Source organism: Equus asinus, chromosome 23 (assembly GCF_041296235.1).
Source record: "Equus asinus isolate D_3611 breed Donkey chromosome 23, EquAss-T2T_v2, whole genome shotgun sequence".
NCBI lineage: Eukaryota > Metazoa > Chordata > Mammalia > Perissodactyla > Equidae > Equus > Equus asinus.
The window spans coordinates 19,249,405-19,272,592 of record NC_091812.1 but is presented as its reverse complement, the minus strand read 5'-3'; the positions used below and the strand labels follow the sequence as shown (position 1 = coordinate 19,272,592).

At 41.7% G+C, this 23,188-nt stretch overlaps 1 protein-coding gene across 1 annotated transcript in view; it reads right to left on the bottom strand.

Annotated features, from left to right (window-relative positions):
• Positions 1-22,874, bottom strand: part of LOC106825818 (solute carrier family 28 member 3-like) — a 29,836-nt gene extending 6,962 nt beyond the window's left edge. The window contains exons 1-11 of the mRNA XM_070496089.1: positions 22,786-22,874; positions 21,668-21,759; positions 20,064-20,253; positions 18,826-18,970; positions 17,477-17,590; positions 16,755-16,857; positions 14,608-14,708; positions 7,199-7,279; positions 5,142-5,267; positions 3,404-3,534; positions 278-446 (exon numbers count right to left, since the gene is read on the bottom strand). Coding sequence (XP_070352190.1) covers positions 278-446; positions 3,404-3,534; positions 5,142-5,267; positions 7,199-7,279; positions 14,608-14,708; positions 16,755-16,857; positions 17,477-17,590; positions 18,826-18,970; positions 20,064-20,253; positions 21,668-21,759; positions 22,786-22,874 — 1,341 coding nt within the window. The remainder of the gene's footprint in view (positions 1-277; positions 447-3,403; positions 3,535-5,141; positions 5,268-7,198; positions 7,280-14,607; positions 14,709-16,754; positions 16,858-17,476; positions 17,591-18,825; positions 18,971-20,063; positions 20,254-21,667; positions 21,760-22,785) is intronic.
• Positions 22,875-23,188: the final 314 nt, after the last annotated feature.

Here is a 23,188-nt window from a genome sequence, read left to right as displayed (position 1 = left end):
TAGAAATCCCTTCACATGCCCTTGCCCATCTATATCCATTAGGAGTCAAGGCAGGAATTGGGTCATTTGAAATAACCTGGATTCTCCAGATGGAGACAACGACTATATGATGGGGAAATGAGGGTGACAGGAGATGGAGAATGAGCTGTGGGAAGATAGGTTTGTGCTTCTGTATGAGCACACTAGGGGCAGTTAGAGAAGGCAATTCACAAACCTAGTTTATTTTTAAACAAAGACGGGCAGAAACAAAATGGAGGAAAAACATGATAGGACATACCTCAAAACTCAGCTGTGGGTAGTCAAACATGCTTCCAAACCAGGACAGCACTGCGTTCACAAAAGACAACAGGGCCACCAAGGCAATCAGATTCACAGCGACGTTTGCCACCAGGGACATGGATGAGGATGCTCCACGTGATGCGGCTTCTAGGAGATTCCTCGAATCACTTTATCAAAAAATAGCAATGAGAGAATTAATAAGGAGTTGTCAGCGGATGGACATCACAGGTGTAGATATAGGGTAATCAGAGCTCATACAGATGGAGAGACAAACTCTCAGGCCCATGCCTTGGTCAAAATACTTGCCTGGACTCCATGAAATCATGACGGGATTTATAATTACTGAGTGATGGGTGATGGGTGCATGGGTGTCTGCTATACTACTCTTTTAATTGGGGTCATTTACAATTTAAAAAATTGGGAAAAGATAAAAATACTATAGGATTTAAAAATTATATTTAACTAAATGTAGCTACCAGAGAATATTTGCAAAATATTCATGGTATAAGAACTAATAATTAAAGGAAGGTCTGAACATCCATCACCTAAGAAATGGAAGGTCACCTTCACCTTCGAGTCTCCCTCCCCCTCAGTGCCCTTCCTTAATCTCATCCTCCTTATTCTCAGAGGTAACTGACTCCCTAAAAGTTGCTCATAATTCCCTTTATTTTCAATTTCCCTATATGTCTGCATCCCTAAATAACATGTTATGTAAGTTCATACATTTGCTAACATTATAAGAGGAATCACACATATTCTATATATACATATTCTTTGAAAACTTGCTTTTTCATTCACTGTTATAACTTTACCTCCATACAAACAAGGGGTGAATCTCAGAACCATGCTATTTGATGGATTTTGTTATTTAATGAAATACTTTTGAACATCCTAAATCCCATAGTCTTTTCCACCCTTTTGTCTTTGTTTTGCACAGGGCAAAAGAAAATTAACTGAAGAGGGGTTAAGGATACCTATATCACACCTGCTTTCTCTGTTATATGAGACACTTCTAGAAATGGTCATCCTGTGTTTTTGCAACAGTCTTAAATCGTGGCTAAATGAACATTACATTATATTTCAAATAAAATATCTACATTGAAGTCAAGGAAATGTACTGACATTCAGGTGTTTAGAAAGGTTTTCAGCCAAAGCAATCTTGAGAAAGAAGAACAAAGCTGGAGGCATCACACTCTCTGATTTCAAACTATACCACAAATCTACAGTAATCAAAACAGAATGGTACTGGCACAAAAACAGACACAAAGATCAATGGAACAGAATAGAGGGCACAGAAACAAACCCTTGCTTATATGGTCAATTAATCTATGACAAAGGAGGCAAGAATACACAGTGGCGAAAAGACAATCTCTTTGACGAATGGTGCAGAGAAAACTAGATAGCTACATGCAAAAGAAAGAAATGAGGCCACTTTCTTACACCATATGCAAAAATAGATTCAAAACGTATTAAAGACTTGAATGTAAGATCAGAAACCATAAAACTTCTAGAAGAAAACTTAGGCAGTCACCTCTTAGACATTGGTCTTAGCAATATTTTTAGGGATCTGTTTCCTTAGGCAAAGGCAATAAAGGCAAAAATAAACAAATGGAGTTAAATCAGGCTAAAAAGCTTTTGCACAATGAAGGAAGCCATCAACAAACTGAAAAGGCAACCTACTGAATGGGAGAAGATATTTGCAAAGGATATATCCAATTTGGGGTTAACATCCAAAATATATAAAGAACTCATACAACTCAATAGGACACAAACAAGAAATCCAATTAGAAAATGGGCAGAGGAACTGAATAGACATTTTTCCAAAGAAGACATACAGATGGTCAACAGACACATGAAAGACGCTCAGCATCACTAATCATCAGAGAAATGCAAATCAAAACTACAATGAGTTATCACCTCACACTTGTCATAAGGGCTAATATCAAAAGACAAGAAATAAGTGTTGGCGAGGATGTGAAGTAAAGGGAACTCTTGTACACTGTTGTTGGGAATGTAAATTGGTGCATCAACCATGGAAAACAGTATGGAGATGCCTCAAAAAATTAGAAATAAGGGATGGCCCTATGGCTGAGTGGTTAACTTCACAAGCTCTGCTTTGTCAGCCCAGCGTTTCGCCAGTTCAACTCCTGGGCGTGGACATGGCTCTACTCATCGGACCATGCTGAGGTGGCATCCCACGTGCCACAGCTGGAAGGACCCACAACCAAAAATACACACAACTATGTAAGGGGGGGCTTTGGGAGAAAAAGGAAAAATTAAAAAATCAAAAATAAACTAAAAATATAACTACTGTACAATTCAGCAATTCTACTTCCAAGTGTTTATTCAAAGAAAATGAAAACACTAATTCAAAAAGATATATGCACTGCCATTTTCATTATAGCATTATTTACAATAGCCAAGATATGTAAATCAACCTAAGTGCCCATCCATAGATGAATGGATAAAGAAGATTTGGTGTATATATATACCACAGAATATTATTCTGCCATAAAAAATGAAATCTTGCTATTTGTGACAACATGGATGGACCTAGAGGGTATTAAGCTAAATGAAATAAGTCAGACAAAGACAAATACTAATGATTTCATTTATATGTGGAATCTAAAAAACAAATGAATAAACATAACAAAACAAAAAACTCATAGATATAGAGAACAAAGTGGTAGTCACTGGAGGGAAGGGAGGTGGGTGAAACAGGTGAAGGGGATTAAGAGGCACAAGCTTCTACTTATAAATAAGTCATGAGGATGTAATGTACAGCATAAGGAATATAGTCAATAATATAGTAATAAATTTGCATGGTTACAGATGGTTACTAGACTTACCATGGCCAACATTTCATAATGTATATAAATGTTGAATCACTATGTTGTACTCCTGAAACTAATATTCTATGTCAACTATACTTTAGTGGGAAAAAAAAGGTTTTCAAGTTTTGAAACAAGATTTTTTGGAGTGAAGTCTAATAGTCATTGGGAAATTAAATTCACTTTAATAACATGATTCACTATGCTCTCTTCGTAAATATTTTTGCTGTTCTTTGAATGAGGACCCATCCCCCATCCCCCGGTCATTAATGAGGTGAATGTATCTCACTTACCCCATTTCCATTTTCATGGCATCCTTGATGGTTGTTTTAGGTGTTTCTGTCTCAGGCCAAAAGAGTTTAGCCACAGCCAATGACGCGGGCGCTGACATAAGTGAAGCAGCTAATAAGTGGGTGGGTGAAATCTGTGATTTTAGGAGAAAGAAGGCCAACTTAGGTTTAGTTTTTCTATTGTGTTCAGAAAGAATGGCCCAAAAGCCTCACTAGGGAAGAGAAGGGCAGGAACTGTGTCTATGCCAGAAAACAGTGTTTCTTTGGAGGCTTGGAGGAGCTCAGGGAGCCAAGTTGGCATCACCATGAGACTCAGAGGGAGGAGGGAGGAATTTGCGTGAATTGACCACATCCTGGGGGAAAAGCACAAAAACCAAAGTCAGATCATTTCAGAAGAGGATCCTGTGCTGTAGGAGCTTTCACAGATCCCTCCACCTCTCTGTTGTCCTTTGGAATGTTCAAACAGTCCTGAGAGCCCATATTTCATCACATCATTGATTTAGATGGGGATGTCTGGGGCTGCAGGCATGGATACAACCCTCTCTGTCTTCCTTGTGCTCTTCTGAAAGTTTGTGCCTTTACATTGTAACACTCATTTACGCAGAGTCCCTGTGATCTGTGAGCATCTCTGCTCTCCTCACCGCAGGTCTACTTAAACTCTTTCCCCTCCCCTCCCCACACCCTTGTTTCTGGATTCTCTTCCCTTTCTTTTCAGAATTCCAGAATCAGCACCCCCTCCCCACTCCCATGCCACCCAGCACATTTCTGCAGGTGGTGTTCCCACAGTGGTGGCAGAGTGGATCATCTGGGGATCCAGTGACAGTGCTATTCCTGAGGTCTCCTTCACCCTTTTTCTCTTCCCTCTTCCTGCTCATCAACTTCCGAGGCCCCGATGAAGTGCTGGAGTGAAACGCCTATATTGTAAGAACGCCCAGTCGCCTGGGTCACAGGGCTGCTGTTGATCCCATTTCTCCCATAGGGATTGCATCTATGTGTGACTTGTTGGCTCTGTGCTTACGGCACATGCACCAGTTACCATAAGGCTCTCCATCCCTATGCTAGAGACCACCAGCTCTCAACGGGCTGTACATTGGAAACTGAGGAGCTTTAAAAAAATACTGATGTCTGGGTCTCACCCCAAGAGATTCTGGTTTAATTACTCTGGGGGATGGGCCTGGGTATTCGGGTTTTAAAGGCTCCCAGGTGATTCTAATGTGCAGTAAGGCTTGAGAAGCACTGCTCTAGGCCAAGAGTTAGAAAACGTTTTCAGTAAAGAGCCAGAGAGTAAATATTTTTGGGTTTTTGGGGCCACAACTACTCAACTCTGTAGCATGAAAGCTGCCATAGAGAAACAACTAGGAGTAGCTGGTTTCCAGTATAAACTCAGTTACAAGAGAAGAGGAGTGATCTAGAATTGGCCTATGGGTCATTCTTTGCTGACCTCTCGTTTAGATTGCCTTTACCAGTATAGCAGGGTTTTTTTCCTTTATATATTTATATTTTCAGCCAAAGTAACCTCATAATATGATTTCATTCTATGTTTGGATATGATTCACATTTAGGTGGCAGCTCCTTTGGGGACTCCATTCAAATGCCAAAGGAACTGTGACCAGCCATAGAGTGAAAAGGACACTCTTTTGGCCTCCTTATCTAGCAGAACTGGTAAAGAAACAAAAGAAATGACAATAGCAAATAAAGAAGAGGTTGTATTTTCCATAAATTGATCACCAAATATTCTTACTCCAAAAGAAATGTATATGCCTAAGACATTTCCAGCCATGGTAGCGACCCCAGTGGTCACGATTGCATGGAATTCAGACTTGGTGGCGTGTCGTATATACGGTCGGACCAGCAGGGGAGACTCCGTCTGAAAACAGAAAGTGAGCAGATTAAGTGTTCCCTTTTAAGTCTTAGGAGGGTATGCCAATCTACTCAAAATTCCATCCTTAAAGCAATATTTCTAAGAGAAGACCTCAGACCAGCTCCATCAGCATCACGTGGGAACTCCTTAGACATGCAAATTCTCAGACTTACTGAATCAGAAACTCTGGGGGTGGGGCCAGCAATCCTGTTTTAACAGCCTTCCAGGTGGTTCTGATGCATGCTGGAGTTTGAAAGCCTACACCCTAGCTGTCTGGGTCATTTGAAATCTAGGTGAGTGTGCGTACAGAATCATGCATAATGTTTGCAGCATTTTCAAGGCCGATTCACACAAGGCCCCCACTTAGCCTGGGACTGGACTCTGCTGGCTGGGGACACTTTTCCAAGGTTGGAACACCGTTGGCCAAGTAACTCTGCCCAGTGGCCTGGCCTTGAGAACGGGCGATTCCCAAGCCTCTGTGGCTTCCCGTCTTCCAGCTTCATCTCGACAGACCTTAAACCTCTTTGCTGACACCACAGGGAAATAGACACAAACAAGGACATAAAACATAAAAAGCATAAAAACAAACAAGGACAGGTGCCCAGAGGCCTTTTCCTAATTGAGAATTAGAGACCCCTTCTTGCCCTTGGGTGGAAAGGAATCAGGTAGAGTGTAGTTGTAAAGGCTCGAGTCCCTTCAAGGAGGGCAGGTGGCCTGCAGCCTCGGACTCTTCATAAACAGTAGCTGAACTTTTAGCATATTAGGTATCAAATTGAGCATGTGTGCAATTTTACAATTTCCCCTATTATTTCTAATTGTTCTGTAAGAGTGAATGTGTTGAGCTTCAATTTACGTACTTAATAAAACTTCAGTATGTGAGCCCTGTTACCCTACAGGTAGGAGTAATCAACTCAAGATGGTGCCCTAATTAGTCCAGAGAGATCTTATGACTGTAATTATAATAATTTGAACTCCTAGGGAAGGAAGCATGGTCCCTGCTCTGAAGTCTGTGCTCCAGGTTAGCAAGCTGGGCTGGCTGAGAAGAAGGTTCAGCTGCCTGGAGCAGTCGTAAGCTTGGGATCTGGGGCCATGTGTTTTTCTGGGGGACTATTTTTGCTTCAAATCCAATTTCCTTGGGTAGCCAGCACTCACACTTGGTTTCCTTGGTATGTGACTCCATTCTGCCTGAAGCTCCATGTGCAGTGATGAGGATGATTATTGCTATCTCTCACTCATCTGCCCCTTAGGAATGCCGCTGTTTTGAGAGATACTCCTTTTGTATCACATTTCTTTGCTTAAATGGACTTCAGGCAAAAGAGCATCTAACCATGGGATGGATCAGGGAGTGAAAATGCTTTTGCTCGTCAGCATTGTTCTTCAGGCTCAGCAAAGACAGACTGTTGGCCAGTTCAGTCAAGTTGGGAATGAACTCAGGTATCTATACAGCTGCACTGTTGTCGGTGGGAGCCTTTCCTGGTCTCTTTCATCGCCCCAGCCTTACACTACAGCAGGTGAGGCTGCCTGCTACGGGTTTGCAGGCTCAAGATAGTGGTGAACTCCATGTGAGTGAATGAGCTGCTCGCCTCTGAAGGGTGGACCAGAGGCCTCAACAATTATGTAAGTTCAGACAAGATTGGTTGAGAATCTATGCATAAGTCCGATGCTTTGACAAAATGACTCAATCTTTCATCCTCTCCATCAGAATTCCAGAACCCCAATTCTGCTTTCATGCACTGAGACTCTTGGAAGGGATCTCTCTCTCTCTTTGTCTCTCCCTGGAACCTGGACTTTGTCATTGTTGAGGGGTCCTTATTTTGACACTCCTCCCTCTACACTAAAACAAATAAAACCATCATATATTTTTATTCCACTTTCTGGAAAGAGTGTCCATTTCAGAGGTTTTCTTTTTTGTTTTGTTTTGTGATATTACAACTTACATATCCAATGAATATACTGCCGGCTGCGACTACAGATTCAATAGGAGATGATCCCATAGTAACCAGCATGAGCCATCCAATCTAGAAGGGGACAAGGGACAAAGTCAGTGAAGAGCTATTTATATACACAAAACTTCAGAGTAGGGATAAAACCTTTGGAGGAAAACGCTGAGGCCTTCAACAACTGTTAGCAGGCCAGCAATTGTACTAACAAGTGTACATCTTACCTAGTCCTTAGAGCAGGCCAATCACACCCTCCTTTTGGAGGGGTAAGTGTGAGTCATTGTACATACTTTCAACATCATACCAATGAATTTCTATTGAAACATGTGGACAAGTCATAAGTTATAATAATTGCTGACAGTCATGGCAGGCTTTACTGCATTCCAGGCAGTTTTTTTTTTAAGTTAATTTTCATTGAGTTTATGATAGTTTACAATCTTGTGAAATTTCAGTTGTACATTATTGTTTGTCTGTCGTGTTGTAGGTGCACCACTTCACCCTTTGTGCCCACTCCCCACCCCCTCTTTCCCCTGGTAGCCACTAATCTGTTCTCTTTGTCTACATGTTTAAATTCCCCATATGAGTGAAGTCATGCTGAGATTGTCCTTCTGTATCTTGCTTATTTCACTTAACATAATGCCCTCAAAGTCCATCCATGTTGTTGTGAATGGGATGATTGTATTCTTTTTTATGGATGAGTAGTATTCCATTGTGTATATATATATATATATATATATATATATACACACACAATATCTTCTTTATCCAATCATCAGTTGATGTGCACTTAGGTTGCTTCCACGACTTGGCTATTGTAAATAATGCTGCAATGAACATAGGGGTGCATGGGACTTTTGGAATTGCTGACTTCAAGCTCTTTGGATAGATACCCAGTAGTGGGATGGCTGGGCAATATGGTATTTCTATTTTTTAATTTTTTGACAAATCTCCATAATGTTTTCCATAGTTGGTGCACCAGTTTGCATTCCCATCAGCAGTGTATGAGGGTTCCTTTTTCTCCACAATCTCTCCAACATTTGTTACTTTTTGTTTTGGTTATTTTTGCCATTCTAATGGGTGTAAGGTGATATCTTAGTGTAGTTTTGATTTGCATTTCCCTGATGATCAGTGATGATGGACATCTTTTCATGTGCCTATTGGCCATCTGTATATGTTCTTTGGAGAAATATCTGCTCATGTTTCCTGCCCATTTTTTGATCGGGTTTTTTGATTTTTTGTTGTTGAGCTGTGTGAGTTCTTTATATATTATGGATATTAAGCCTTTGTCGGATATATGACTTGCAAATATTTTTTCCCAGTTAGTGTGTTGTTTTTGTGCTTCAGTCCTGTTTTCATTTGCCTTTAAGAAGCTCTTTAGTCTGATGAAGTCCCATTTGTTCATTCTTTCTGTTGTTTCCCTTGTCTGAGAAGACACGGTGTCTGAAAATATCCTTTTAATACTGATGTCAAAGAGTGTACTGCCTACATTTTGTTCTAGAAGCCTTATGGTTTCAGATCTTACCTTTAGGTTTTTGATCCATTTTGAGTTTATTTTGTGAATGGTGAAAAAGAATGGTCAATTTTCATTCTTTTACATGTGGCTTTCCAGTTTTCCCAGCACCATTTGTTTAAAAGAATTTCTTTTCTCTATTGTATGCCCTCAGCTCCTTTGTCAAAGATTAGCTGTCCATAGTTGTGTGGTTTTATTTCTGGGCTTTCAATTCTGTTCCATTGATCTGTGCACCTGTTTTGTACCAGTACCATGCTGTTTTGATTACCGTCACTTTGTAGTACGTTTTGAAGTGAGAGATTATGATGCCTCCCATTTTGTTCTTTTTTCTCAGGATTGCTTTAGCAATTCGAGGTCTTTTGTTGCCCCATGTGAATTTTAGGATTCTTTGTTCTATTTCTGTAAACAATGTCATTGGGATTCTGATTTGGATAGCGTTGAATCTGTAGATTGCTTTAGGTAGAATGGACATTTTAACTATGTTTATTCTTCCAGTCCATGAGCATGGAATGTCTTTCCATTTCTTTATGTCATCATCCATTTCTTTCAGGAAAGTCTTGTAGTTTTTGTTGTATAGGTCTTTCACTTCCTTAGTTAAATTCACCCCAAGGTATTTTATTCTTTTTGTTGCGATTATGAATGGTATTGTGTTCTTGAGTTCTTTTTCTGTTAGTTCAGTATTAGTGTATAGAAATGCTACTGATTTATGTAAGTTGATTTTATACCCTGAAACTTTGCTGTGGTTGTTGATTACTTCTAAAAGTTTTCCAATGGATTCTTAGGGGTTTTCTAAATATAAGATCATGTTGTCGTCAAACAGGGAGAGTTTCACTTCTTCCTTCCCTGTTTGGATTCCTTTGATTACTTTTTCTTGCCTAATTGCTCTGACAAAAACCTCCAGTACTATGTTGAATAAGAGTGGTGATAGAGGGCATCCTCGTCTCGTTCCTGTTTTCAGGGAGATGGCGCTCAGTTTTTGCCCATTGAGTATGATGTTGGCTGTGAGTTTGTCATATATGGCCTTTATTATGTTGAGGTAATTTCCTTCTATCCTCATTTTCTTCAGAGTTTTTTATCATAAATGGTTGTTGGATCTTGTCAAATGCTTTCTCTGCATCTATTAAGATGATCATGTGGTTTTTATTCCTGTTTGTTGATGTGGTGTATCGTGTTGATTGATTTGCAGATGTTGAAGCCTCCCTGTGTCCCTAGTATGAATCCCACTTGATCATGATGTATGATCCTTATGATGTATTGCTGTATTCAGGTTGCAAAATTTTCTTGAGGATTTTTGCATCTGTGTTCACGAGAAATGTTGGCCTATAGTTCTCCTTTTTCGTGCTGTCCTGGTAAGGCTTTGGTATCAGTGTGATGTTGGCCTCATAGAATGTGTTAGGAAATGTTCCATCCTCCCCAATTTTTTGGAACAGCTTGAAAAGGATAGGTGTTAAATCCTCTCTGAAAGTTTGGTAGAATTCCCCAGGAAAGCCATCTGGTCCTGGGGTTTTATTCTTTGGGATGCTTTTGATTGTTGTTTCAATCTCTTTCCTTGTGATTAGTCTGTTCAGACTGTCTGCTTCTTCTTGACTTAGCTTTGTGAGATTGTAAAAGTCTAGGAATTTATCCATTTCCTCTAGGTTAGCTATTTTGTTGGCATATAGTTTTTTGTAGTATTCTCTCATAATCCGTTGCATTTCTGTGGAGTCTGTTGTTATTTCTCCTCTTTCATTTCTGATTTTATTTGAGATTTCTCTCATTTTTTATTTGTAAGTCTGGCTAGGTGTTTGTCAATTTTATTTATCTTCTCAAAGAACTAGCTCTTTGTTTCATTGATCCTTTCTACTGCCTTTTTTGTTTCAATAGCATTTATTTCTGCCCTGATTTTTATTATTTCTCTCCTTCTGCTGACTTTAGGCTTTGTTTATTCTTCTTTCTCTAATTCAGTCAGGTGTAGTTTGAGATTGCTTATTTGGGATTTTTCTTGTTTGTTAAGATGTGCCTGTATTGCAATGAATTTCCCTCTTAGTACAGGGTTAGCTACATCCCATATGAGTTGGTATGGCATGTTTTTATTTTCATTTGTCTCCAGATATTTTTTGATTTCTTCTTTAATTTCTTCAATGATCCATTGCTTGTTCAATAGTGTATTCTTTAGTCTCCACATCTTTGTCCCTTTCTCAGCTTGTTTCTTATAAATAATTTCTAGCTTTGTAGCAGTATGATTGGAGAAGATGCATGTTATTATTTCAATTTTTTTAATTTAAAGAGGTTTTCCTTGTTTCCCAACATATGCTCCATCCTTAAGAATGTTCATTGTGCACTTGAGAAGAATGTGTATTCTGCTATTTTTGGATGGAGTGTTCTATATACGTCTATTAAGTCCAGCTGTTTTAGCTTTTCATTTAATTCCACTGTTTCCTTTTTGATTTCCTGTCTGGATGATCTGTCCACTGATGTGAGTGGGGTTTTGAGTTCCCCTACTATTATTGTGTTATTTTTGATATCTCCTTTAGGTTTGTTAATAGTTGCTTTATGAACTTTGGTGCTCCTGTGTTGGGTGCATAGGTATTTATAAGCGTTATTTCTTCTTGATGTAATGTCCCTTTGATCATTATATATTGACCATCTATGTCTCTCTTTACCTGCCTTATCTTGAAATCTACTTTGTCTGATATAAGTATCGTGACATCTGCTTTCTTTTGTTTGCCATTAGCTTAAAGTATCGTCTTCCACCCTTTTACTCTGAGCATGTGTTTGTCCTTGGAGCTGAGGTGTGTTTCCTGGAGGTAACAAATTATTGGATCTTGTTCTTTAATCCATCTTGTGACTCTGTGTCTTTTTATTTGAGAGTTCAATCTGTTTACATTGAGGGTGAATATTGATGCATGAGGGCTTAATTCTGTCATTCTGTCACTTGTTTTCCAGTTTTCCTGCATTTCCTTTGTTTCTCATCCTGTGTGTTTTGGCCTACCCATTGACTTCTGCACTTTCTTATGCTGGGTTTCTTAGATTTTTCCTTATTTATTTTTTGTGTCTCTGTTCTGTTTTTTAGTTTAGTGGTTACCCTGAAGTTTGTATTCAGAATCTCATGCATAACATAGTTCATTTTCTGATGGCCTCTTATTTCTTTAGTCTGCACTGATTCAGTCCCTGTCCTCCTCCCCTCCTAAGTTATTATTTTCATCTCTTATTCCAACTTGTGTTGTGAGTTTGTGGTTAAAATGACAAGATTGTCTTTGCTTTGGTGTTTTCCTTCCCTTTATCCTAATGCTTAGTTGAATATTTGCTGTCCTATTCTGATTCGATCTGTCTCCTTACTCTGTGTTTTGTGACCTCTTTCTCCCTTTTTTTCCTTTTTCTGGTATGAGGGCCTTCTTGAGGATTTCTTGTAGGGGTGGTCTCATGGCTATGAAGTCCCATAGCTTTGGTTTGTCTGGGAAAGATTTAATTTCTCCCTCATATCTGAAGGATATTTTTGCTGGATAGAGTATTCTTGGCTGAAGATTTTTATCTTTTAAGGTTTTCAAAATGTCATTCCAATCTCTCCTAGCTTGTAAGGTCTCTGCAGAGAAATCTTAAAGTGTGATAGGGGTTCCTTTGTAGGTTATTTTCTTCTACATTCTTGCACTGAGAATTCTTTCTTTGTCATTCATTTTTGCCATTTTTACTACTACATGCCTTGCAGTAGGTCTTTTTACATTGACAAATCTAAGAGATCTGAAAACTTCCTCCACACACATTCCTCTCTCATTCCCTAGATTTGGGTTGTTCTCTGCTACTATTTCTTTGAGCATGCTTTCTGCTCCATTCTCCTTTTCTTCACCTTCGGGTATACCTATAAATCCTATGTTGCATTTACTCATTGAGTCAGCTATTTCTTGGAGACTTTCTTCATTTCTTTGTAGTCTTAATTCTCTCTTTTCCTCTTTCTGGAGCTATTCAACAAATCTATATTTGCTTATGCTAATTTGCTCCTCTATGCTGTCCACACAGGCCTTTAGGGAATCTGCATTCAGTTTTATCTGATCCATTGTATTTTTCATCTCTGGTATCTCTGATTTATTCTTCTTTATAATTTCAATCTCTTTTGTGAAGTAACTCCAGAACTTGCAGACTTGCTTCTCTATATTTTCGTCCACCTCACTGAGTTTTTTGATGATAGCTATTCTGACTTCATTGTTGTTTACTTTACTTATTTCCAAGTCCTCAGGACATAATTCTGTGTTTTTCTTGTTTTCCTTCTTGTCTGGAGTTTTTATGAATTGTTTGATGCTAGAATGATTTTTTTGCATACTACTATTATTTGGTTGCAGTTACAGGCTGTCACCACTAGATGGGGGTCAAGAGAGGCTTATTCCAACCCTCTTCCTTCAGCCCAGATGGCATGGCATAGCGTGGGTTGGGGGAGGAGGGTACTTTCTCATGGGCGCAGACCCTGGTTTCACAATCAGCTCTCACTATCTGGTCTCCTGGGGTCTTGGCTTGATGAGGTCCAACCACGCAAAAGCTTTTGCCCCATTAGAGGGCTCCCCTCTAGGCTGCAGGTGCCATAGGGAGTCCTGGGTGATCCTGTGGATGTGCGGCCCCTCCCCCACTCCTTCCCTTGAGGATCCTCCCACAGCAAGGATCCCAGTCTTTGGGGGAGGGAGCGAAGTTCTCTCTTACCCCGTTCCAGCTCCTCCGAGGGGGGCTCCAGCCTTTCCGCCCTCTGTCGTTTAGCTGCTGTGAGTCTTTGAGGATTCCTGTGCTATTAGGGTAGTTTTTGTTGGAATATGGTTGCTTCTTTTTGTCGTATGTTGGAGGGGAGAGAGTCCCAGGCAAGCTCACTCTGCCATGACGCTGATGTCACTCCTCCATTCCAGGCAGTTTTGAGCCCTTGATCTGAGTAATGCTTTAATCCACATAATAACCCTTTGAGGGAGGTCCTATAATTATGCCCATTTGACAGAAGAGGAAACTGAGGCACAGAACAGTTTAGCTGTTTTGTATAAAACCACCCAGCTAACAAGTAGTGCTGTGTAGTTGATGTTTGGACTTTTCTACTTAACACTCAATCAAGCACGGTTTATGGTCCCACTTTTGTAGTGGCACTTCCAACCACAGACTGTGGTGCCCATCTCAGGATGGGGACTTCCTGTAGCATTCTTTCTCCTTAGCCATGAGCACAGTAATTCTGAATGTTTAAATTGACAAATGGAAAATTGTGAGCCCTGGGGCTCTTGCTGAAATTCTGAATTCTTCCAGTATTCTGGTTCTCTCTCTCTCCATTTTATTTATTGACAGGGATCAAAGGAGGGCTGGGCTGTTCCCAAACCCTGTGTGCACTTCCTCGCTCTTGTGTGCATTCAAACTAACTTGCACATTTCATAGATTTCTGGTCTAACATGTGACTTTAGGACTGACAGTTGCTGGGTCAACAGGAATGAAATTAACTCTTAGACATTTTTTTTAAATTTGTGTGCTTATAAAACTCCTTGAGGAGCGAAAAGCAGCTTCCCCTTCTTGCTCTGATTCCCTAGCAGCTTCCAGACCAGAGTGCCCTCTTTTAGAACCTCCTGCAGATAAGCCATGACTCTGCATAAGGCACAGGGTAGTCCGAAGGTGAAGGACAGTGCTGTTCTCCCTGGCAGGTGTGGGACCTGTGGGAGTCAATTCTTTGGCTAAAGAAGTAATTGCTAAGGTTTCATGAAGATATCAGTGGGTTGCAAGTTCAGGCCCTGTCAGAAGTCCCTGAGATAAACCTCCCTCTAGGGACACACGTAGGATTTTAAGGTGTGAATCAAATAAATTTGGAAAGGAGGGTGGATCATGGTATGAAGATAAGGCACTTTGGAAAACCCCAAATAAAAGGTATTTAGGACTTTGTCCCTGAAATAATAAGCTCTACACCTGTCACCCATCCCTTCTGGTCCCGTAGCTTTCTAATGATCCACTGCATCAGTCCAATGTAGTAGAGCATGGACATGACAGCGCCAACAAAAACACCGTTGGCAGGAACTGGAGGGGGAGATGAAAGCAATCATGAGCTAATGTTGTCCTCAGGAGTATTAGTAGGTTTTAGATCTGTCTCCTTCTTTCTACCTGCTTTTCCCCCTCTGAAACATCATAAAAATACTGGGAACACCTCTTGAACTAAATAACACTTTTATTAGGCAGCTGCTGCATCTACAGTCTCCTATTCTAATTTTCTTGGATAAGCTTGGAGAAGTATATTTCATCAGAAATAACATTTTCCCCCCATCTGCTATAAAGATATTTTCCTACTTTATTATCTCAGAGAAGGAATGAAGTTTTGGGGGAATTTTTAATAATTAGGCTCAACAAACTGAAGCCAGTGGCAGATGTTCTTGTTCTGATATTAAACAGACATGAGCTTCACCACTTATTAGCAGAGTAACCTGGGTCAAGATTAGGTGCAAGCAACCTCAGATCTTTATTCAAAGTGGCTGCACAGATCAGATAGAGCATAGTAGGTCCTCACACCCAGTGCCTCCTATAGAGGAAGCATCCACTCTTTCAGCTTTTAGAATGATAATTATCTTATAGACTTCTAAATCACTAAGGACGGTTAAACTTTGGAAATTAGCTTACTTCTGTGTTCACAAAGGTTTTCCTTTCCTAGATCCTATTTTCCTGATGCTCCTTGGGTGCTTTCAATGCAGCTTGTGTGTCTACAGGGAGCCGTGTCTCCCCTCCAGATGGCACACAGAGCTTCAGTCTCAGTCCCTCCCCAGTGCTACCCATCCACACCCCTTCCCCTCTGCTCCCCAGCTAAATGGCCAGGGACAAGCTGCCACCAGAGGCTCAGAATGACTGAGGATGATTTGTACAGGATCCAATTTAGGAAAATCTATTAATACCATATGTTAAAAGACATTCTGCACCATCATTCAGAGCCCATGCACTTATGTGCTTTTCTTGAATTTAATGTTCTTTTCTTGGCAGAGCCTTTCTGAAAGCATCAGGGAGTCAAAGGGGCTCATCTCTCAAATGTGCACCTTCTTTGCTGGCAGAGAGGATGGAGGCTATTGCCCTGGGGGGGCGGGAGGGAGGTGTGAGACACTGGTGCAGTCTGGGCAGCAAGTCACGCCTTCTTTGTGACTTTATTTTTTCTAATTCTGGATTCAGATCATGATATGAGCATAATTCTATCTCAATATGTAAACACTTGACCTTTCAGAGATGGCTTAGTTATCTCAGCACCAAAGCATCAAATCAGCAGTTTCAAAAAAATATCCAGCATAACAGTTGGCCTAACTGAAACTGGGGTAATTTGGAGGTAAATTGGAAGTCCCTAGGTGAGAAAACAGTTTAGAATTATAGGAACAATAATACACCAAAAAAAGTAAAGATGAAGAAAAAGCCAAATGCATCTTTCTGACTCATCGACAGGCATCTGAATGGACTTCCCAGAGGACAGTGACTTCCCGGGGCTTGTGGGAGCCCCAGGAGGTAATTGATGAGGCCCAGGCATGGGGCCAGGTTGCCTTTCCACTGTAAAATAACATCCCTCTTTGGCTGGGAGAAGGCCCAGCCCCCAGGGCTCCCTAGGCAAAGGCTGTGCTGAAAGAAATTGGGAACAGTTCAGCATGAGGATGGTTCTGGAAGGACAGAGGCTGATGTGTGCCACCAGCTGTCCTGGTTGGCCTGGGACTAAAGGTTTCCTGAGCACAGACCTGTCACCGATCCTGGACCTGGAAGCCATTAGTGGTGTTACGTCTAGTCATGGCCAGGTAGCTAATGATCTTTTCCCTGAAATCTCAGATACTGTTGCCTCATACGATTTTTCATAAGTATCTCAGACAATGCTACATGCGCTGCAAAAGTGTTAGAATATTTGTGAGCCCTCTAGATGTTTCCCATAATGCTACAGGAACAAAGCAAACATTTACAAGCCACTGACTTCAGATAAAATTGCAATGAGAAAGGACAGTGGTGTGCTGTGCACCTATGACGTGCCCAGCAGCTATACTTCTGGTTTCTGGTAGTTGGGTTCTATCCGAACATCTACAAAGACTGAGAAGTTACTGAAAAGGACATGACTCCATAGAAAAGTGTTTGGCTTTACCTTAAATGCCAAGTAGTGGTCTGTGTAGTTCTCACCAAAGACAAAGGAAGTACCAACATCAGTGTGTTCCAAGAAGGTCTGAGATAAAGAAATGGCAAGAGAAGATCATTATAACCCCTAAAGTGGTGGTTACTGTCCCCAGGACCCACCAGGCTCTGCAGAGGGTGAGGACCCAGCACACTTGTTGGATAGAGTTGGAGAGTTAATTTTCTGAGCTTTTCTCCCCGCAGTGGGTGGCATGGAAGTGTATTTTTGAACTACAACTTGGCACAGATTTCCTGGCATTTCCAACATTCAATCTGACTCTAGGGTGCTGAAGAAAAAGCTGCTTGTGGTAATTTGCTCCAGAAGCAATAGATGGCACATGGGTGGCACTGCTGACCACTAGCTGAAAAGAAAGCCTGTCTCACTGTTTGTGGAACCATCTTAGAATTGTGACACCCCTTGGGCAGGATGAAGGGGGCAACCAGGATAGGGGAGAGATGTAGTGGATGGTATGGGTGAGGGGCAACAATAATATCAATGAACTGGACAGATTAACATTTTCCACATAAAATTATTTGTCTAACTCATGCTATGAAATTACAGTTTGGGTCAACTCACGAGATAAATAAACCTATGTCTGACATATCTCGAGGATCATATTCAAATGTTAAAAGCACTATAAAAGTAAAATGTTCTTTTGAACCCAACTTACCTGAACTTGTTTGCCCAACCACTGAAAAACCATAAATCCAGGGCCAGTCCTTAGTATTATGAGCCCAAGAAGAAACTGTAACCCAATTCCCCCAAAGACAGGCCTCCAGTGAACCTATGCAGAAAGATGGAGAGGGACGTATCTTATTAGAACATGAATGCTGACCTCAGCATAAATGCCCAGAGCCTCACTATTTCCTCAGAAGCTTCTCACATGTGGCCTGTGACCCACCTTCTCTGGGAGGCCCAATCTGTCATGAGTAGAGAGTCCCTTGATAGACTCATACCCAGAAATCTCAGGGTGGTATTCCCTCTTTCTAAGCCTGACTTTCAAGCCTGTAACATTTATGTCATGAGAAAACAACTCAGACCCAAAGAGTAGTCTTAGTAGGGCCATAAGGAGCGAGGATCTAGCCTTGATGGTCATGGTGTAAATATTCGATACATATAATTATTTCCCTTTCTGGAAGATGGAGAGGCAGAACATGACTTTTCTGTGCATCCTAGGTTTGTTGATCTGACAAACTGTAAGTGAATTAAGTGAAAGAAATTCTACCCTGTTGAGGGGCTTTCTTTTGCTGTAAAAGGAACCAATTAGCTCAAACGCAGACCCAGGGATAACAGAGTCTTAGACAATCACCTGCTTTCAATTTTGGTGCAGAGATGAGCAGCCTGCAACAAACTAGGGGATTGGAGGCAAAGAAAACAGCAGAGATGTTCCCAGGGGGAAGAATTTGGATCACATTAGGTGACTTGGTCTCTGACTAATGCTTATTTTTGGAGGGGTGAACCTTTCAGCCAGTAAAATCTTCCAGGATTTGCCATTATGAGTCACTTGTGAACAACTGATGTCTCAGAATTTCTGCCCATGTATTGGGTGACTGACTGACAGAACAAGGATGAGAAGGGAATTTAATGTGAACAAAACTGTTTAAGGACAAATTTTTGGAGTAAAATAGGCAAAATTGCAAATGGAAATTTGATGCACTGCAGAATCCCATGGTAGAATATTAGATTATTTACTGGCCTGGGGAAATCTGGATGAAAATGGATGAGTTTTTTTTGAATGTGTGTTTGATGAGGAGAGAAGGGGACACGAGTAGAAGTTGGACTTGACAACACAGAAAATCTCACTTATTGTGTAACTGGAAAATTACTGAGAATGAACAGTGAGAAAGTGATAATTCTATGAAAGATCAGGAAGAAGGGCACCCTAGTCACCTAAAATATCATAGCATGGTAAGAAAAATATGGAATAACAGTTAAATTCTCTTGCACTCATTATTTTGAGGAATTCACACATGAGAAAAAAGGAGGAAAAAAATCAAATAACATCAATTTGGTACTTACTTTGGTTGGGTGCTTGGAAAATAGAAACATCAGGATAACGAGCATTATGAGCCCACCAAAGGACACCAGCTGCTGTTGGCCCAATTTGGCGGTGTCAAAGATCAGCCATAAAACAACTCCCAGGATCAGAGAGCTCCAAATCACCCTGAGAGAACCAGAAAGGGGGCATCATTTGTTGTATTTGTGGCAACATTTGTTGCATTCAAGTGCTAACTTGAAAACCTTAATCAGGCTTAAACTAACAAACAAAAAATATTAAGAGTAACACACTCTGGCACCAGACGTTATGCTTCTAGAAATTGCAACAGACCCTCTTTTGTTGTGGCTACAAAGGCAAATAGCAAAAACATTAAACAATGTGTCCTCTTCATTCAACAACCCTTGGGCCCTTCAAGGGCATGTAAAAGGATCAGAGAGAAGAAAGGATGTTTGGAGAGAAGTCTGATGATTTCTTTGAGAGATCTACAGGGAGTCCTGACCTCCACTTTAGAAGATAGGTGAGATGTAACCTTCTTCCCTTTAAGAGAGAATTTGAAATGCATTCTCTGCAGTTGGGGGACCTATCCTGAGCCCCAGAGAGTCAAGTCAGAATTTAGAGTGGATTCAACTCCCTAGGGAATCTAGTGGGCATGACAAGGCTGACACATGGCTTGGATGGCAGAACCAGAAAGGGTGCTGTGTTGGGATTGCACAACCCTGGTTTATTAGGCCAAGGATGGGTGAAGGTTCCTGGTAGATCCCAGGTGGGCCATGCTGGGGAGAATGGGTCCTGGGTCCCACCCAGCAGGGCCAACAAGGGGGAGAGGAGGTCCCACAGAGAGAGGCTGCTGAAAAGCCCTGAGTGGTCACCCTCAGGACACGGGCTGCTGTAGGAGAGGGTTGGCTTTAGTAATTCACAGACCCTTCCTCCAAAGGAGGCCAGCTTCATGCCTAGAGCAGAGGGCCACCTCCGCAAAGGAGAACCATCCCATCCTTTGGACAACATCTTATCATTTAGTGGCACTTGAAATTAAGGCAGTTTGTAGGGACATTTGAACACATCTCGAATGAGTCATTGCCTTATTGAGGCTTTGATTTCCTATTTGTAAAAGGAAGGCATGTTAACAGATTATTCCCTCAGTTGTCTCTAGCTTCAATATCCCATAAATGAGGAAGCAATTTCAGAACACAGTTTTGGAAGAGTGTTTGAAAAGACTAAGCTCCCTCTCAACGGCAGTAAGAGAACCGACTGCATTTACCACTTCAGCCAGGACCAATGTCTGTCCAGAAGCCTTCTGCCAGGAGACAGGAGCTCTTTGATCTGAGCCTCGTATTTGGCCATAAAGTGATCCCAGACCACAAAGAAGATGGCAGCCACGGTGATCATGAAGAGAGGAAGGGCTCGGTGAAAGTTGAGGGCACATGCGGCGATCACCATAGCCAGGTAACCTGCCAGGAAGCAGACACAGATGGGGACCATCAGCACCAGCTGGAGACCAGCCACAGCACCAATCGGCTCCGCCAAGGAGGGGTTCAGTCAAGGGACCATTGAACGCGGGAGAACTAGTGATAAGGCTCTGGGCTCCTCTGATTATAAGTAGAGGATCTTGGGGGCTTCTGTTGTTTTTCTAGCAAGTCCCTAACAATGTCACCATAAACGCTAGGAGGACAGCGTGCTAGGTCTTTTTCTCTCATAGAACCTTCTGAATTCTCAAATCCTGATGCTTCATCACTGGGCCTCTCACTCAGTACTAACCACTTTTTTCTGGCATTCAGACTTGGCAGGTGAGCTTCCGTCAGAGAAAGGCCAGGAGTTGAAGCCACCACTGACTAAAGGTATTGATTCTGTTGGTTTGCAGCTCCGATGTGGCCTAAACTTGAGGAGGAAAACAGGCCCACCAACAATCTCTAAGTGTCCCGGGATCTCTACAGGAAAGGGGAAGGGGTGGGGCAATTACCAAGGGGGCTGCTTTTTAAGAGGAGGTTGTAGGATAAGAACAACAAGGTTTCCTGTTAAAGGTCAGCAAAGATGCTCTGAGGTTAAAGCTGGCTGCCACGTGCTTTGTAGGTGGCAAGTACAGCTTTATTTGTATGTTTGTATCTGTCTTCTAGAAATAAAGTCTCATGGGAACACATCTACACTGTCTGTGTGCTTTTGTCCCATAAGGCAGAGTTATGTGGGTTTCACCATATGGCATGCAAAGACTGAGATATCATCTGGCCTGGGACACAGAAAATTTATGGCTGTTCCCTGTTCCTGCAGTGTGAGCACCAGCAGACCCACTGATCTTGAGGAGCAGGGGTCTTGGGTTAATGTCTCTGGACTTGGGTGGGAGGGTCCCATCTTAGAGACAGGAGTGCTCTTTAAAATGGGCTGCAGAGCCCTTTGCTTGGGATTGAGCAAAACTGGAGACCTGCTCATCTGTGAGGACAGTACAGTCCTGCCTTCAGGCAAGAAGAGTGGGCTACCTGATCCCAGGCTCATCCTCGTGTTATGTTTGCATAGAGTATCAATTGCCTATATTTCCCCTGCAGTTAGGTTTCTCCCTTGTGATTATCACCATATTTTCCACTTACCTGGATGTGATGAACCAGCCCTCAAATCCACACCACAGTCACAAAGGTCTCATGAGTAGGGGACCTAAAAAGTCAGCTGCTGGTACGAAAACTGGACAGGGAACTGCTCTGCACAGGTGTCCCACACTGAGACCCCACCCAGGGGCTTCCTGATTGACTTCTCTCCCTCTCTGGATGATTCCATGAGGTCCAGGGGAGAGAGGAGACTTATTTTCTTTCCACACAAAGCTAATATTTGGGGAATCCTTGAAAAGAGACACTCGATTCCATCCCCTTTGTTATTTACCTGCTAATAAGATGCCCCAGAAGATGTACCGAAGGGTGGTTTTGTGTTTTTGATAAAAATCCCGAACCGTACCATACTTCCTTTCCATATACCTGTAAAAAGACAAAAGCAAAAAGGCAGGCAGAAGTCAACACCAAAATCATGAAATAAACTGGCAGCTAAGACTGGATGGGGCTTTGTACATCAAGCTTGCAAATGACCAAACTCATGAGTGTGTGTCCTACAATATAGAAACAGGAAACTCTTTTCATTTTAGACTAAAAGCAGCCGTGGCTTGGATCTGCCTTTGCCGAATGGATGGGATTTGCTGAATTGAATGTGCCAGCCCTTGAGGGGTTACTGAGATGAGAAAACGTGCTCCTGGAAATGGAGCAGGGGAGATGGAGAACTAACCAAAAGCCTAAAATGAATCATAGGACCAGAGTGTTTCTCACTGGGCTATGAGGGCCTCCATTAGCTTTTAAGCAACTGCCATTAAATGTTGATTTAAATAAAAATAAAAATTCAATGAACTGTCATCCCTTCTGGTTCCACAAAGTTTGAGGAAGCTGGTGGTTCCCTGTCCTCACTCACCATACTTTTTAGTGGGAAGCTGACAGACTTCAATGGGTGCTTGAAATGTAAAGTAGGATTTTGTGGATCTGAGAGCTACTAACCAGTATGTTGTAATATAGCTTTCTCAGAAAGTTCTAGAATTGTTGGCACGTCTTTGCTTCTGTCCACAGTTTTGTTATTAGTATGAGGTTTGTTTATGGTGGGTATGTTTCCAGACTAAATATGTCTTGGCGAGATAATAAGTCTACACCGGAAGTAGTTGTCACACAAAGCAGAAATTTTGTTTGTGGCTTGCAGGAAAGAAAATGGAGCCCAAAGGAAACAATTCACAAAGCCATGGCTCCCTGAGCACAGAGAGGTGGGTCCCTTTATTTGGGGTAGGGAATGAATATTCAAAGGGGAAGTTTTATCATCGCATGTAGAGGTGGGCAGAAGCTTGCACATGTGTGGTTAAAAATCATGCATTTACATACATCATCTGATCTAAAAGTGGTTGCCTTGTCCCTCCCAGAGGAGAGTTTGGGATGTTAATGAGGGCAGATGACTTTAGTACAAATCCCCACCTGTTTCCGTAGGTGTCATTCTTGTCAGTCTGGTCCGGTTCAGAGCGGGTGGGTCCAGGGCAGTTGTCATTTAGAACTTTCTCACGCATAGCTGAAAGTGCATATGCTCAACACCCCAAAGTTGTTGGAGAGAAGAATGCCTGCACCTTTTAAGACAAGAGAATTAGGTCAAACACGAAAGTTTAGAGTTTAGGCAGGACAAGATAAGTGGGTTGGAGTCGATGGCTGGTGACAGAATTCCTCCTCTACTTTCATCCTGCTCCTCATTCTTGAGGGCATGGGTCAAAGGTGCATCTTCTGTAATTACTTCCTCCTGAGAATGAGTGTTGTCATAGGGGCTGGAAGAGGAGCAGAATTTTTCCCACTGGTCTAAGGTAATGGTCTAAGGTAAGTTTGTGGGTCA